The following is a 16,892-nucleotide window of genomic DNA, read 5'->3' on the forward strand; positions in this document are numbered from 1 at the left end:
TATAAAATATTAGCACTGGCATATTTAAAGGAGTCCTTTTTTATTTTAAATTTTCCTTTTTTTACTTTAGTGGCCTAAAGCCCTCGTCTTGTAAAGTGATTCTGGAAGGTAATTGACATCCGATTACGAAGTTCATTTTGTGTGTGTAATATTTCCATGATTTCTGCGTTATGAAAATGTCGCCCACACCATTTGCACCTCTCAACGTACGGATATTTAAAAACTTTTCGCAAACATCAACTTTTACTTGTTTGCTCACAACTGACTTGCTGAGATATTTTCTTTTCTTTCAAAATGTTGCTTGTGTTTGCTCTTTTTTGGACTTTTTGCCCATTTTTAACGGATGTTTGTGTTTTCTCTTTGTTTTTGAAGGTATGGTGGTCACCCTGTCCCAGTCGTGAATGCCCAGAGGAACATGAACTTAAATTGGCTGTAAGTCAATGCACGGACTACTGTTTGCTGCAGGAACCATCATCCGCATCAAACTTATTTAGCCCATCACCAGAGTATTACACGCCATCAACGTCAACAGGGTCGATGTTGTCGCCATCGCCATTGTCGTCGTCTTCATCGTCATCATCCGATTCGGCGTCGACAAAGGCAGAAAGTTATATGTCAACAACTTCCATGCCTTCTTTAGCTTCAATCACACCATCATCATCATCATCAGCAACAACGTCATCATTATCATCTACAACAACAACAACAACACGAGTACCAATAACAACGACAGCCCCTAGAACAATATCAACAACAACAGCAGCAATAGTAGCAGCTGCAGCAGCAACAATGCCTGAAGGCAATACTACAACCACCACCACCACCGGCCGAAGTATATTCCAAGATGTACTTAATATGTCAGCGACAATGTTCCCGCCCGTAGTGACATCTTTATCCTCCATGTCTATGTTGGAGCGTCAGGATTGGAATGGTAAGTACTACTCACTCGTATTGAATGTCTTTTCTTCGTGTCTTTTTTTATACCCTCCAACATAGGATGGAGGTTAAATAACTTTGTCATTGCGTTAGTAACACATCGAAATATTGGGCTGAGAACTTATAAAGTATATGCTCTTCACCGGCATGATATTTGAAGTTGATTTAGTCCGCACGAAAAGAAGCACGCAAATTTTCGAAGGAGTAGAGCCAGTTGCTTGAAATTTTACACAATTACTTCTTATAAATGTAGGCCGGTTGAGATTGTAAATGGTCCATATTCTGATATAGCTTCCATATGAAATGATCTCCTAATTATACTTCTTGACCCTCTAGAAATGTAATTCTTATCCGATTTGGTTGAAATTTTGTACTACGACTTCTTGTATGACCTCCAATATACAATATACTTAAGCCTGATGTAGCCGCCACGATCTTCCGATTGCACTTCTTGCATGATTTGGCTGAAATTTGCACAACGACTTGTTCTATGACCTTCAACATACGTGTCAAATATGGTCTGAATCGGTCCATAACCTGATTTTACTTCTTGAGCCCCTATTGGTCCACAACCTAATATAGCTCCAATAGCATAGAAATTCTTATCCATTATTCTTTATATGCCTATAAAGAGATATCGAGCAAAGAACTTAAAAAATGCAATCCATGGTGGAGGGTATATAAGATTCGACCCGGCCGAACTGGGCACACTTTTACTTGTTTAATAGTAGTCTTTTTGTACTATTATTGGAAAAACAATTATGCGGAGATTTTAAGCAAAGATATTTAGGACGTAAGCCTAACTTACTTCTCAAGTATAGACATTAGTGACTTTGATGTAACGAAGCAGCATTTACTGCTTCCCAGTCGAGGTAGAATGTGTTAGACGAATGGGATAAAACAGACCATATTCCTCTGAAGGTTGTCACTACCAGGGATAGACGGACAAGGATTACAGCAAGATCAAGACATTCACCGAGACAATTGTGCCTAAATGTACGGAGAAACAGCATCAGCATTGCCTTCAGAACACACAGATCATATATGGGCCGGTTGCAAAGGTGAGTGAGATGAGTGCGGTGCTCCTTGGTGGGCTTGAAATATTGGAGCAGTAAGCTAGAGATAATGTGGACGAATGTCAGGCGTCTTCAGTGTGGATTTCAAAGAGCCAGAAATTCTAATATTGAGCATCTAGGTTTAAACCGGTACAAATTCCTTATCAATCTGAGAGCCTACAAGTGACTGCTTGTAACTTTAGGAGTAACACCAAAAGATCTAGACGTTAATTTGTCTTACAATTCGAAACTTTTTAAGGGAAAAAGCGTCAGAAATATCTTTAGAATACGTTAGGGCACTGACGCACATGGGGATAGAATCGAAAAAAGCTAGTAAAAAATGTGCCATATGAGAACGGATAGCGATAATTTAGGTCAAGTTGAAGCCACTATGGACATATACCTAAGCCAGTAATCGGCTTGTTGTGCGCTCCAAATTTTTAAAAGTAACTTCGAAAAACCGTAGCGCAGAGGTTAGCATGTCCGTCTATGACGCTGAACGCCTGGGTTCCAGTCCTGGCGAGACTATAAGAAAAAATTTTCAGTGGTGGTTTTCCCCTCCTAATGCTGGCAAATTTGTAATGTACTATGCCTTGTAAAACTTCTCTCCAAAGAGGTTTCGCACTGCGGCATGCCGTTCGGACTCGGCTATAAAATGGAGGCCCCTTATCATTGAACTTGAATCGGACTGCACTCATTGATATATGAGAAGTTTGCCCCTGTTCCTTAGTGAAATGTTCATGTGCAAAATTTGTATTTTTTTTAGTAACTTCGAAAAAGAAAACCTAAGTCAGGAATTCCGTGCTACTTACAAAATCCCCCAATTTGTTTCTCATATCACGCTGCTAAGTTGGTTCATGTCATGGTCGCCAAAGCCAGTTAATGATATGAGAGATGCTTCAACGTCCCAATACCTTCCCCACAAGCCCTACACATGCTTGCCACACCGATTTTGCATAAGTGAGCTCGTAGTCCTATGTGCCCCGTTATAATACCATAAGCTGTACTGATCTCCTACCGGCCGTTTCGCTGTTTCACACCGTTACATGTGCGCTCGTCAACTATGCACTTAACTCGGACTACGTCGCCCTGACAGGTTTACCAAATTTATTGACGGCAGTCCTCTGGTCTTCGCTGCCAAATCGTGTGCCCTTTCATTTCCCCTTACTCCGCTGTGGCCCGGCACATAAACGATGCGTATGGTGCCATCCTCAGAGAAGGCCTAAATCTCCTTTCTACACTGCAAGACTGTTAGTGACCTTACCGCCTGGACTATACCGAGATCGTATGAGCTTCTCCCATCCTCAATCCATTCTCCCATCGCCTTAAGTCTCATACCCGCAGTGACTACCTCACACTTAATCTGTATATCAATGGGTCGGATATCTAGAATAGACTCCAGTGCTCTAGTGGCCTATGCCAAGACAACATGTTTCGTGAACTTGTTGTGTGGTCCTTATGTTGCACTTTTTCTCCATAGCAGTCCACCAAACTACTGAGGCGTAAGTAAATACTGGACTAATCGCGCTCCTGTAGAACCAGTGGACTATCCTCGGAATCAGGCCCCATTTCGAGCCTAAGGCCCGTCTACATAGTGCACAATATCTGTGAGCTTTCTCAGTACGCTACTGAATGTGACACTTCCAATTAAGTTTCCTATCCAAGATCACTCCTAAGTATTTGACCTTGTCATATATCAACGTTGTGGGTCAAATTCGTCTTCTCTTGAACAGGCATACTTCAGTCTTCTCTGGGTCTAAAATTGAGATCCCTTTCGACCCTTCTCCATAATTGATTCGGATTCTTGCCCCTTAAAAGTATTATAACATCAAATGCAGACGGGTGCAAATCCCTCCCTCCTATTGGTTATTTATGGTGGTCACCCATATTTTCAAAAGTTTTAGTAATAAATATCGATAGTATCGTTATCGTTAATATCCCATTACCTATATTTCAAACGATAAGGAGATGTATAAATCATGAGATCGATCTCCTGATTCTTGACATATAGCAGCAATATCAATGCACAGACCAAATACAACCAATGTTAATAAAGTCAGGTGGAAGTCATGAGAGAAATTATTGCACAAAATGTTAGTCTAATCGGATGAAAATTGCGCCTTCTATAGTCGCAATGTATCATAAAGGATACATTCAGAGTCGGATTGCTCATTTTTGTTTAGTTTTGCAAAAATGTAACTTTTGCTATAGTATCCATCGGAAAAATTCAATGGATGTTCAGTCAAAAAATTCAATAGCGATAGTATCGATATTTTGCCAGCTATGCTACTTCAGCTATATCAAGTTATGAACCGATTGGGGCCATATTTGATTTGAATGTTGGAGTGCAATTCATTGCGAAAAATTTCAGCCAAATCGGGTAAGAATTGCGCCCCATTGTGGCTCAAGAAATAAAATTGGGAGATCTGCTTATATGAGAGCTATATCAGGTTATGAACCGATACCGACCATATTTGACACGTATGTTAAAGGTCATACAAAATGTCGTTATGCAAAATATCAGCCAAATCGGATAAAAATTTCTCCCTATGGAGGCTAGAGAAGTACAATCGGGAGATTGGTTTATATTGAAGCTATATCAGGTTGTGAACCGGTTTAAACCATACATGACGCAGTTGTTGACGATCAAATCAAAACACTTCATGCAAAATTTCAGCCTAATAGGATAATAATTGCGCCATCTAGAGGCTCACGAATTCTAGATCGAAGATCGGATTATATGGGAGCTACATCAGGTTATGAAGCTATTCGAACCATACTTGGTGCAATTTTTAGAAGTTAGAACAAAACACTTCGTGCAAAATGTCAGCTGACTCGGATAATTATTGCGCCCTCTAGAGGCTCAAGAAGTCAAGATCCGAGATCGGTTTATATGGGATCTATATCAGGTTATGAAACAATTTGAACCATAATTGGCAGAGTTGTTGGAAGTTAAAATAGAACACTTGGTGCAAAATATCAGCAAAATCGGATAAGAATTGCGCCCTCTAGAGGCCCAAGGAGTCAATATCCGATATCGTTTGTATGGCAGCTATAACAAAACATGGACCGATTTGGTTCCTTTGCAATCCTTACCGACCTATATTAAAAAAAAGTATTTGTGCAAAATTTCAAGTGCCTAGCTTTACTCATTCGAAAGTTAGCGTGCTTTCGATAGACAGACAGACGGACGGACGGACGGACGGACATGGCTACATCGACTAATAATGTCATGACGATCAAGAATATATATACTTTGTGGGGTCTTAGACGCATATTTCGATGTGCTACAAACGGAATGTCCAAATTAGTATACTTCCATACTATGGGTGGAGGGTATAAAAATGTGTATGTTAAAGATTTTTATTTTGTTGGAGCGGAGCGGGTTTTAGGATTGGATACCGCTTTGCTCCCGCTCAGCTCCGGGTTTAAAAAATGTTGCTCCAGCTCCAACAAAAATGGTCCTGCTCCGCTTCGCTCCACGCTTTACTCCGCTCTGCACCGAATTCCTGGTTTCAGTCCAATCAGAAAATAAATGTAGCTTGTAGGAGATCAAGAAGTCATTTCAAAGGACCACTTTATGTGGAAGGTGTATCCAAATCTGAACCTATATGGCCCGTTTGCAATCTCCAATGACCTACATCAATAAGTATTTCCAGCGGCTATCTTTACGCTTTCGACTGCTACAGGGTGGCTGATGAATATTGCTACAATGATGAATATTGCTACATTTTTTTTTCGGTGTATGGAATACATTTTTCTTTTATTCATGTTAAATTAAATTATTAAATTAATTATTAAATTATTATTAATTAAATTAATTAATTAATTAATTAAATTAATTATTAAATTATTATTATTAAATAGAAAAAAAGTTATTACATTTTTTTTTGGTAGCGGCTTTCATCAGCCACCCTGTATGTTGATGGACGGACATTGCAAGATCGACTTAAAATGTCAAAACAATCAAGGATATGTATACCCTATATAGATCGCAGATCAATATTTCAAGGTGTTACAAACGGAATGACTAGATTAGTATCCCCCCATTCCATAGTGGTGGGCATAAAAAAACCCAGCCATTGTTCATGTTGTGCATTCGTTTGTATGCCTATCTTTTGGTAATCCTTGAAATGCGCATCAGGTTGAGATATACGTGTCTGTGAAGGAGGTCATCTTATATGCGAGCCTGTTACTTAATGCTGCTATCAAAATGCCTTGCCATCATCATGTATGCACAGCAGCGGCAAATACGGTTTCTATGTGTAATACCTTAGTGTCAGGCAAAAGACACCAAATTTCAAATTGTCGCTGATGTATGAAATATTCAAACTGTCAATGGTTGTGACGAGGTTTGGCTCATTTACAAGGAATTGGCATTAGCAATTTGTTGCACCCAAAAGGAGGTTGACAGTTTAAAGGAAGAATGTCAAATATTGGAAAGCAATAGCGAATCGCAAAATAGACTTAAAAGATAAGCACGCGCCTAAAGACCAAAGAGGGTTTGTGAGAATAGCTTTACGGAGGTTTTTCTCTTTTAAGGAGGTGGCAAAGAAGAAAGCCGTTATGAATATACCAAAGACCTTTAGTCTAAGGTATTTTAGTGGTAATTCCAGGCATATGGTTGCTTATGTCATAGAGGATGTAAAAAATTGCAAAGTCGAAGAAAGTAAAAACTTTGATGCTTACAGCACTCGGACCTGATAAGACAAACCCATTTTTATGCGAAAAAAACGATCAACTGCGGTTTGTGCTTTGCGCCTATATATGGTGTTTTCCTATGCTTAAGTTTTGATGACCGATATAGAAAATAACAAGTAAGAGCGTGCTAAGTCCGGGCCGGCCCGAATCATATATACCCTCCGTCATGGACCGCATTTGTCGAGTCCTTTGCGCGGTAGCTCTTTTTAGGCAAACAAAGAATAGTGAATAAGAACTGTTATGCTATCGGAGCTACACCAAGTTATAGTCCGATTCGGACCATTAATGAATTTAATGCTGAACATTGTAGAAGTCATTGTGTAATATTTCAGTTCATTGAGATAAAAAGCCGCAGAAGGCGCAAGCCTTGTAGGGGCTCAAGAAGCAAAGTCGGGAGATCAGTTTATATGGGAGCTGTATCAAGCTATAGATCGATTCAGACCATATTGGACACGTATGTTGAAGCTCATGCGAGAAGCCGTTGTACTAAATTTCTGTCAAATCGGATGAGAATTTCGCCCTCAAGAAGCTCAAGAAATCCAGATCCCAGATCGGTTTATATGGCAGCTATATCAGGTTATGTACCGATTTGCGCCATACATAGCTCAGTTATCGGAAGTCATAACAAAACACTTCATGCAAAATTTCAGCCAGCGGCTCAAGAAATCAAGATCCAAGATCGGTTTATATGGCAGCTATACCAGGTCATGAACCGATTTGAATCATACTTAGCACAGTTGTTGGAAGTGGTACCCAAATATTATGTGCAAAATTTCAGTCAAATCGGACGAGAAAAAGTCAAGACCCAAGATATGTTTATATGGCAGCTATATCAAAACATGGACCGATTTGGCCCATTAGCAATCCCAACCGACCTACACTAGTAGAAAGTATTTGTGCAAAATTTCAAGCGCCTTGCTTTACTCCTTCGAAAGTTAGCGTGCTTTCGACAGACAGACGGACGGATTGTAAATGGGCCAAGTCGGTCCATGTTTTGATATAGTTGCCATATAAACCGATCTTGGGTCTTGACTTCTTGGGCCTCTAGATGGCGTAATTCTTATCCGATTTGGCTGAAATTTTGCACATAGTGTTTTGGTATCACTTTCAACAACTGTACTGAGTATGGTTCAAATCGGTTTATAACCTGATATAGCTGCCATGTACACCAATCTTGGGTTTTGACTTCTTGAGCCACTAGAGGGCGCAATTATCATCCGATTTGGATGAAATTTTGCATGAGGTGTTTTATTATGATTTCCAACAATTGTGCTAGGTATGCTTCAAATCGGTTCATAACCTGATATAGCTGCCATATATACCGATCTTGGATCTTGACTTCTTGATCTAACAGGTGGCGCAATTCTTACCCTATTTAGCTGAAATTTTGCATGAAGATATTTGTTATGACTTCCAACAACTGTGTTAAATATGGTTCAAATCGGTTCATAACTTGATATAGCTGCCATATAAACCGATCTTGGATCTTGACTTTTTGAACCACTAGAGGGCGCAATTCTTATCAGATTTGGCTGAAATTTAGCACGAAGTATTTTGTTATGACTTTCACCAACTGTGATAAATATGGTTCAGATCGGTACATAACCTGATATAGCTGCCATATTAACCGATCTGAAATCTTGATTTCTTGAGCCTCTAGAGGGCGCAATTATCATCCGATTTTACTTACATTTTGTACAACGGTTTTTCCTATGACCTTCAATATACGTGTCCAATATGGTCTTAATCGATATTTATCCTGATACAGCTCCCATATAAACCGATCTCCCGAATATGGTTCTTGAGCCCCTACAGGGCGCACTACTTATCCGAATGGACTGAAATATTACCCAATGGCTTCTACTATGGTCTTCAACATACAATTCACTTATGGTCCGAATCGGACTATAACTGGTTATATCTTCAATTGTCCGTAGTTCTTTTTTTGCCTAAAAAGAGATACCGCGCAAAAAACTCGACAAATGCGATCCATGGTGAAGGGTTGTTTTTCAACTACTTTTTAGTTTTTCTTCGACATTGGCTATCCTCTACGGTCCTTTACAGTGTATTAGGGTTCCCGTTAAAAAACTCGACAAATGCGATCCATGGTGGAGGGTTGTTTTTCAACTACTTTTTAGTTTTTCTTAGACATTGGCTATCCTCTACGGTCTTGTACAGTGTATTAGGGTTCGCGTCACGGAGTGTATCTTCAGCATGTGTTTCACCAGAGATATTTCTCTACAAGAAGTCGTCAGAATTTAGTAATCTTAACAATGACCCTGGAAGCCACCGTAGCGCTGAGGTTGATATGTTTGCCTATGAGACTGAACACTTGTGTTCGAATCCTTGCTAGAACATCAGAAACATTTTCAGCGGTGGTTATCCCTCTTAATGCTGGCTACATTTGTGAGGCACTGTACCATTTGGTATGGTAGCCATATAAAAACTTCTTCCCAAAAACGGTATCGCACTGCGGCTGGCCGTTTGGTCTTGGCTATTAAAATGAGGGCTCTTATCATTGAGCTTAAACAGCACTTATTGATGTGTGAGAAGTTTGCCCCTGTTCCTTAATGGAATGTTCATAGGCAAATTCGTATTTTGCAAAAATAAACCTTCAAGCAAATCTTCAAACAAATCTTTAACTTAGTGTCCATCAAGCTGGTCATGCGCTTACATGCCCTAAGCTTCCCAAAATTTGTTACCTGCAGCATATTTGTAACTTTGCCTGCAAATCCTTTGCCATGTAATATTTTCAACATTAAATTTCATTTGACATTAAATAAGCTGGAATGCCATGTCATAAACATGCATTCAGCCATGGCACTCCTGGGGGCAGAATATGTGACAAAAGCAACGACAAGGCCAACAAATTGGAAATTCACATGACATTTGGTTTCTGTCCACAAATGTTATTGTTTTTTGTTTTATGCAAGAACAGCAACAAAATTTTGCTCTCGGTCGTATAAAAACAATCACTTTCTGCTCTTCTACTCTCGAAAAGTAAATCGAGAATTTATTTTTATTGCCCACACTCACATTCATAGGACATATTTTGTGCTTTTTATGGCACATCATGCAGAACCCTCAAGTAATGCGTTATGATTTCTGATTCTTTTCTGTCTTTTGCTTATGTCTGTCATTTTTATCCCAAACCTCCTGGTTATATTTGTGTTTTTCTTTTTTTTTTCAGAATCATTAGATGTGGACACCAATGCGACCGAGTCGACCACCTTTAGCTGGGTACATGCCAATGCCACAGATTCAACATTTTTCATGTTGTTGATGCATCCCGATTTGGCTCCACCCTCCGAGCAATTGGGCATGGAAATCGAACCGGACGACAATGAGACGGTGACCGATATCAAGCAACGTTTTGGTGAAAAACGCCTATGGGAAATGCAAATCAATGTCACCGATTTGGAAGAATTGGATTTGCGTTGCGGTGGCATTGCCAGGCGTCACAATATGACACATCTGTCCAATGAGACAGTCAATTGTATGGTGCAACGATGTACGTTTACCCTAAATGCACCGGAAATTTGCCCACCCGACTACAAGGAAACAGACAAAATGATATTTTGGATATATTTTTTGCTGAGGTAAGTTGAAAGGATGCGAGAGAGCGAGTGTCAAGGGGGTTGACAAATATGCTTGATATGGGGATAAGTGGGTAAATGTGCACTTGATTTTATGCATACGAGACTGATGAAAACTTAGACTCAGCAAATGTTTTAAAAAATTTTATGTTTTCAAGATGTGTAAGAAAAAACAATTTAAAAAATTTTGTTTGAAAATCATAAAAAGTGTGTTTTAAATGTATTTCATACACTAAGAAAATGTTTGTCCTAATTTTAAAGAATTGAGCCAAAGATAAGCAAACTTAATACCTAACTTCCTAAAGAAACATATCCTTTGGTGAAAGATATTTTCCTTGATATTAAATATTTTTATTTTAAATGGTAGGTTAATAGATTTTAACTTTGTGTCTTATCATTAAGAGCAACCAGTAAGGAAAGGCAAAAGTCGGGCGGAGCCGTATATATAATACCCTGCACCTACCCTACCATTATAAATTCGGGCAATAGATATATGTAAATGAAAGCTATATATAAATCTGAACCGAGTTTTTTCGAACAGATCGTTTGAAAATTGATGTTGTAATTTCGGCTACAAAAGTGAAAATTCGACGATAAATATATATCAGAGTTATATCCAAAACAAAGCCGATATTCATGAAATCTTTCAGATCTGTTAAGATCAGTAACAAGAAAATCCGTGCTAAATTTTGTGCGGATCGGTTGAAAATTTTAGTTACTACGGCCATTTAAGTGCAAATCGGGCGAGACATATATATATAGGAGCTATATATGAATCTGAACCGATTTTGATGAAATCTTGCAGATATGTTAAAATAAGAACAAGACAATCCGTGCCACATTTTGAGCAGATCGGTTGATAATTGTAGTTACTACGGCCATTAAAGTGCAAATCGGGCGAGACATATATATGGAATGTATGTCTAAATCTGATCCGATTTTGATGAAATCTTGCAGATATGTTAAGATCAGTAACAAAACAATTCGTGTCAATTTTTGTGTAGATCCATTGAAAATTGAAGTTACTAAGGCCATTAAGGTGGAAATCGGGTGATATATATATATGAGAGCTATATCCAAATCTGAACCGATTTTGGTGAAATCTTGCAGATAGGTTAAGATCAGTAACAAAACAATCCGTGCCAAATTTTGTGCAGATCGGTTGAAAATTCTAGTTACTACGGCCATTTAAGTGAAAATCGGGCGATACATATATATGGGAGCTATATCTAGACCTGAACCGATTTGGATGCAATCTTGCAGGAATGGTAAGATCAGTAACGAAACAATCCGTGACAAATTTTGTGATGATCGGTTGCAAATTGTAGTTACTTCGTCCATTAAAGTGGAAATCGGGCGATACATATATATGGGATCTATATCTTTATCTGAACCGATTTGGATGATATCTTGCAGATATGTTAAGATCAGTAACAAAACAATCAGTGCCTAATTTTGTGCAGATCGGTTGAAAATTTTAGTTACAACGGCCATTTTAGAGTAAATCGGGTGATACATATGTATGGGAGCTATATATAAATCTGAACCGATTTTTATTAAAATCAATTGCGGTCTTTCTTGGGGCAAAAAAGTGATATGTGAAAAATTTCGTGATGATTGGACAACAAATACGACCTGCACTTTGATTACAAGAATACATGGACTCACAGACGGACATGGCCAAATCGAATCGGAAAGTGATTCTGGGTAGATCGGTATACTTATCAATGGGTCTAGCTTTTTACCTTTTCAGCGTTGCAAACAAATGTACAAACGTATATTACACTTTTATAACCTACCCCACACCACCACTTATCATAAAACAAGTAAAAGCGTATCAAGTTCGGCCAGGCCGATTCTTTTATACCCTCCATCAGAGATCGTATTTGTCGAGTTCTTTTCCCAGTATCTCTTTTTAGGCAAACATATGATAAAAGTAAAGAATTGCTATAATATTGGAGCTAATATCAAGTTATCGTACGATTCGGACTGTGATTGAACTGAATGTTGGAGACCATAGTAGAAGTCGTTGTGTAAAATTTCAGACAATTCAAATAAAAATTGCCCCCTCTAGGGTCTCATTAGCTATAATCGTTAGATCGGTTCATATGGAAGCTATATCAGGTTATGAACTAGTTTAGACCCTTTTTGGCGTAGTTGTTGGTAGTCAAGTCCAAGCGCTTCGTGCAAGGTTGCAGCCAAATAGGATAAGAATTGCGCCCTTTGGAGGCTCAAGAAGTCAAGATCCAAGATCGGTTGATAGTTTGATTACCTGAGTTTGTATTTGAATTATTTTGATATTAAGGAGTCATATCGGGAGATCGCTACTTACGAGACCTATGTCACCATTTCCACTGATTGACATATTGGGGTATATTCATTTGGTTTTCCGTTTGCAACACATCGAAATATCAATTTGCGACCCTAAAAAATATTCTTGATCTAAGGCGATCTATCCATGTGCGTCCGTCTGTCTGTCCCTCTGTCAGTCCGTCCGTCTGTTCGTCCGCTTGTCATGCTACAGTCTTTAAAAATAGAGATTTGGAGCGGAAACTTTGCACAGATTATTTTTTTTGTCCATAGGCAGGCAAGATGGGCTATATCGGACTTTATCTTGATATAGCCCCCATATGGACCGATCTGCAGTTTTAAGGCTACATCTGCAGTTCATTAAAGCTATAACTATTATCCGATTTCGTTGAAATTTAGGACATAAATTGTATTAGGCCTCTCGACATCCTTGTTCAATGTGGATATAGCTGCCATATCTGCCCCGTCTCTCGGTTTAGAGTTTTGGGTCCATAAAAGGAGCATTTATATTCCGATTTTGCGGAAATTTGGTATAGCGATATCCCTATTCAATATGGCCCAGATCGGTTGAGAGGTGCATATAGCTCTATATATATACGCACGTTTCGTGTTTTGTATCACTGCCAAACATCTTCAGATTGGTCTATTATTTAACCATGAATCGGCTTAAAAACAAACAACGCTTGTAAAATATTTAATTTTATTATCAATATGCGTGCTCTGTTAAGAAAGTTCATCGCGCGGATCTTCCATTTTGCCTAAGCTCATTTTTGGCTCAATGGGTGCGTAAATAAGCAGAATTGTCGCTTTTGGAGAAGTGAAGATCAGCCAAAAGCATTGCAAGAGCTACCAATGCATCCAGAAAAAGTTGCAGTTTGGTGCGGTTTATGGGCTGGTGGCATCATTGAACCGTACTTCTTCAAAGATGATGCGAATCGTATCGAAACTGTGAATGGTGAGCGCTACCTTGAGATGATATCCATTTTTTCCCCAAAATGCAAGAGCTTGACTTGTATGACGTTTGGTTTCAACAAAACGGTGTCACATGTCACACAGCACGCGTAACAATGGACTTATTGAGAGGCAAGTTCGGTGAACTTTTTATTGCACGTTCGGGACCGGTCGATTGGCCGCCTAGCTCGTGCGATTCAACGCCTTTAGACTATTGTTGTGGGGCTATGTTAAAGCTCATGTCTATACAGAAGAGCCCGCTTCAATTGACGCATTGGAAGACAATATTGAAGCATTTATTCGTAAGATACCACTCGAAATGTTGGAAAGATTATGCCAAAATTGGACTAAGCGGATGGACTATTTGAGGAGCAGTCACGGTAAACATTTGAAACAATCTTCAAACATTAAATGACCGTACTATCGTGCTAGTATTTAGAGCGTACAACAAGCCAATTACTGACTTAGGAGTATGTCCAAAGTGGTATGGGGGGAATTAATATGCGCACTCACTTTTCGATCTAATCGAACTTAACATTACATAAAACTTTAGCTTGGATGTGTAGGATAAACAATGATTTTTGCGTATTTCCTGTTTCTGCGACATAAATGTGTACGGATGAACTCGAGGTGATATTTTCTCCCTTCCTTTCGTGGGTGTTGGTTGGATAACATGGTGTAAAGTTTAAATTTTCTACCTCTATAAGTTGGATTTTTTCCCTCTTCTTTCTTTTTTTTTTTATCCATCCGAACTGAGGGGTTTCATTGTGTGACGTAAGTCAGGTTAATGTTCATAGAATGTTATGCTTTACATTTGAAATCTTTGTGTGTCCTCAAAGTGTCCTCCTTGATCTTTTGTTGTTCATTGCCAATTCGAACACATGTTATTTTCTTCGACATTTGATGTGACTTTAATAAAAACGAATTTTGTCTTACTTTCAAATCTCGCAATTCTTTCTGATATTTGAGGTATTTGGTTGTTGCAACATGTGAAGATAACAGGTGTGCGAGGGTCGCTGTTGAAGTTTAAGTGGCAAATATAAGAGGAATGCTGAGATAGAACCAGAGGGTTAATATGTTAAGCAGCAAGGCATCAGATGACATATACCTCTCTTATGAACCCAAAAGTTTTATTCCGCAGATCTATCGATATGGGAGTAACATGATATAAGTTGTCATTGTACTTATCCTGTCTGGCAACAAAATCGTATCTGCATCAAGTTTCTGCTAACTAGCTTTATTTCTGAAAACTTTGCTTGATTGCTATAATCAGAAAGACGGACAGGTGAATACGACCATTGCTAAATCGTGCCAGATATCTAGTCAAAAGCAGATATTCTTTGTAGGTTTAGATATGAATATTTTATATTGGTAGCGATCACAAATTACCATTAGGGGGTCAGATCTGTCGCTACTTTGCTCACAATGGACAAAAACTTAGTGAGTTAAACTGTAGGCTGCCCCTGTAACCTGACTTTATGCAATCTAAAGATATGGGCCAACAAAAACTGACTGAAAATCTATTTCTAGACCATTTTTATACGCCTCAGACTTATTTCCTCTTGCTATTTAAGCCTATCCATTGTCTTTACTAACATTTGTCCAATTTTAGATCTTCACTAACGTTTGTGGCTGCCCTCGTTTTATGTGCGACATCCACATTTAAAGGTGTGTCGAGTTTGTAACCGAAGTTGTTACTTTTTTCTTTTTGCGTTAGCTCATCCTGTCACAGGATACTTACCTTTGTTCAAATGCTATAGGACCTTTAGTAAAAAATGTATTGGGTATTGTTTGTTCGACATTTGTGCTACTCCACTCCCAGCATATCATTTATCAATGGTGTAAATGCGAGTAAGAGTGTCGGCGATGTGAATGGTCCTGTTAGTCAAGTGTACGTGTATGTGTGTGTGTACGTGCGTGTTTTTGTGTATGGTCTTCTGACATTAAGGATATTTGAAATATTTTATTTGTTGAGCACAACACATCTACCCAAAGTAAAGGCAACTGCATACCCATGTATGTGAATCTGTGCATGTGTGTGTGTGTGTGTGCGTATCATTGTCTTTCATTCAGATGTGATAAATGGCAGATTTACTGTCATTGTTTAAGCAAATAAGACAGCAAATTAAGCGAAAATGACTATTATAATTCAATGTTAATATAACGACAAATGTCCCACATAAAGAGCGAGAGAAACCAAGGATTTTGCCCAAATCACATATAGACTTATACACATACGCATTATCCTTCTATCCATGGGTTTCCATGTCGAAAGGTGTGGGATGGTAATTTGTATTTAGAATTAATTGGCAAAAATAAAATATTGCTGCCACATTCATTAGGGACAATGTTTATGTGTTGCGCTCGGCTTAGATTTTGATAAAGCTGTCCGCCAGATGCCTGTTGATGGAAAGGATTCACAAAATGAATGGCCGATGGGATTAGATGTGTGAAATATTGTAAGATTTTATAAGAACATGATATATTATCGAGATAGATGGTTGTTTTTATAGCTTCCATACTAGAGGGACGAATACAAATCAAGTTATTCCGCGAAATGTTGATCTAAGAGCTCATAAATTGTAAGTGTGTTTTTGATCGGCATGACTTTTTAGGTCCATGTAGGACAGTGTGTACTTCCGTCATTCTGTTGATAAGACGCTAACTTTCGAAAAAGTAAAGCTAGTCTCGAAATTTTGCACATATAATTTCATTGCGTGTTTATACCCCTAAGGCCTGACAGGAGGCAAGGGTGGTGTAAATGTCCAATACAAACTATGCGGCACAAAAAGCCTATGGACCTATAAGACTTTCATCCTTTCTACTCAAAACCACAGGGATGCAATTACAGCTACTCCTATGAGTAACATAGACATGCAGATTAAGCATGAGACAGCCACTGCAGCTATGCGACTTAAGGCGATGGGAGAACGTGTACAAGATGGGAGCTGGTCATAACATCGAGGAATTATCAAGACGACGAACGGAAACCTGGGTGGATTGGAAGAGGTTTCAGAGCGGATACCAAAAACGACATTTGCGAGACAATAACGCTAGTCCCGGCACGGGATAGCTGTGAGCACCACACTTTCTGGAACATTGAGGTCCGATCTGTGTAGTTTTCATTTTCTGTCAAAACCCCAGGGAGGCATTTATAGCCACTTAACATAACATAAGCACAATACAACAGGTTCAGGAAACATGTTGTCCTGGTAAAGATTGTTCGATAAGAACCACATTAACCTGGAGACTATTCAAGATATCCGATCACCCATAGAAATACAAAAATGAAGTATGAGACAGCCACTGCGGCTCTGAGACTTAAGGCGATGTGAGAATGGAT

At 38.9% G+C, this 16,892-nt stretch overlaps 1 protein-coding gene across 3 annotated transcripts in view; it reads left to right on the forward strand.

The window, feature by feature from the left end:
* LOC106088598 (uncharacterized) overlaps positions 1–16,892 on the forward strand; it is a 225,434-nt gene that overhangs the window by 136,392 nt on the left and 72,150 nt on the right. For all 3 annotated transcript variants that reach the window (XM_059365136.1, XM_059365135.1, XM_059365137.1), the window contains exons 5-6: positions 373–931; positions 9,883–10,291. In XM_059365136.1, coding sequence (XP_059221119.1) covers positions 373–931; positions 9,883–10,291 — 968 coding nt within the window. The remainder of the gene's footprint in view (positions 1–372; positions 932–9,882; positions 10,292–16,892) is intronic.

This window comes from Stomoxys calcitrans, chromosome 3, assembly GCF_963082655.1.
Source record: "Stomoxys calcitrans chromosome 3, idStoCalc2.1, whole genome shotgun sequence".
Classification (NCBI taxonomy): domain Eukaryota; kingdom Metazoa; phylum Arthropoda; class Insecta; order Diptera; family Muscidae; genus Stomoxys; species Stomoxys calcitrans.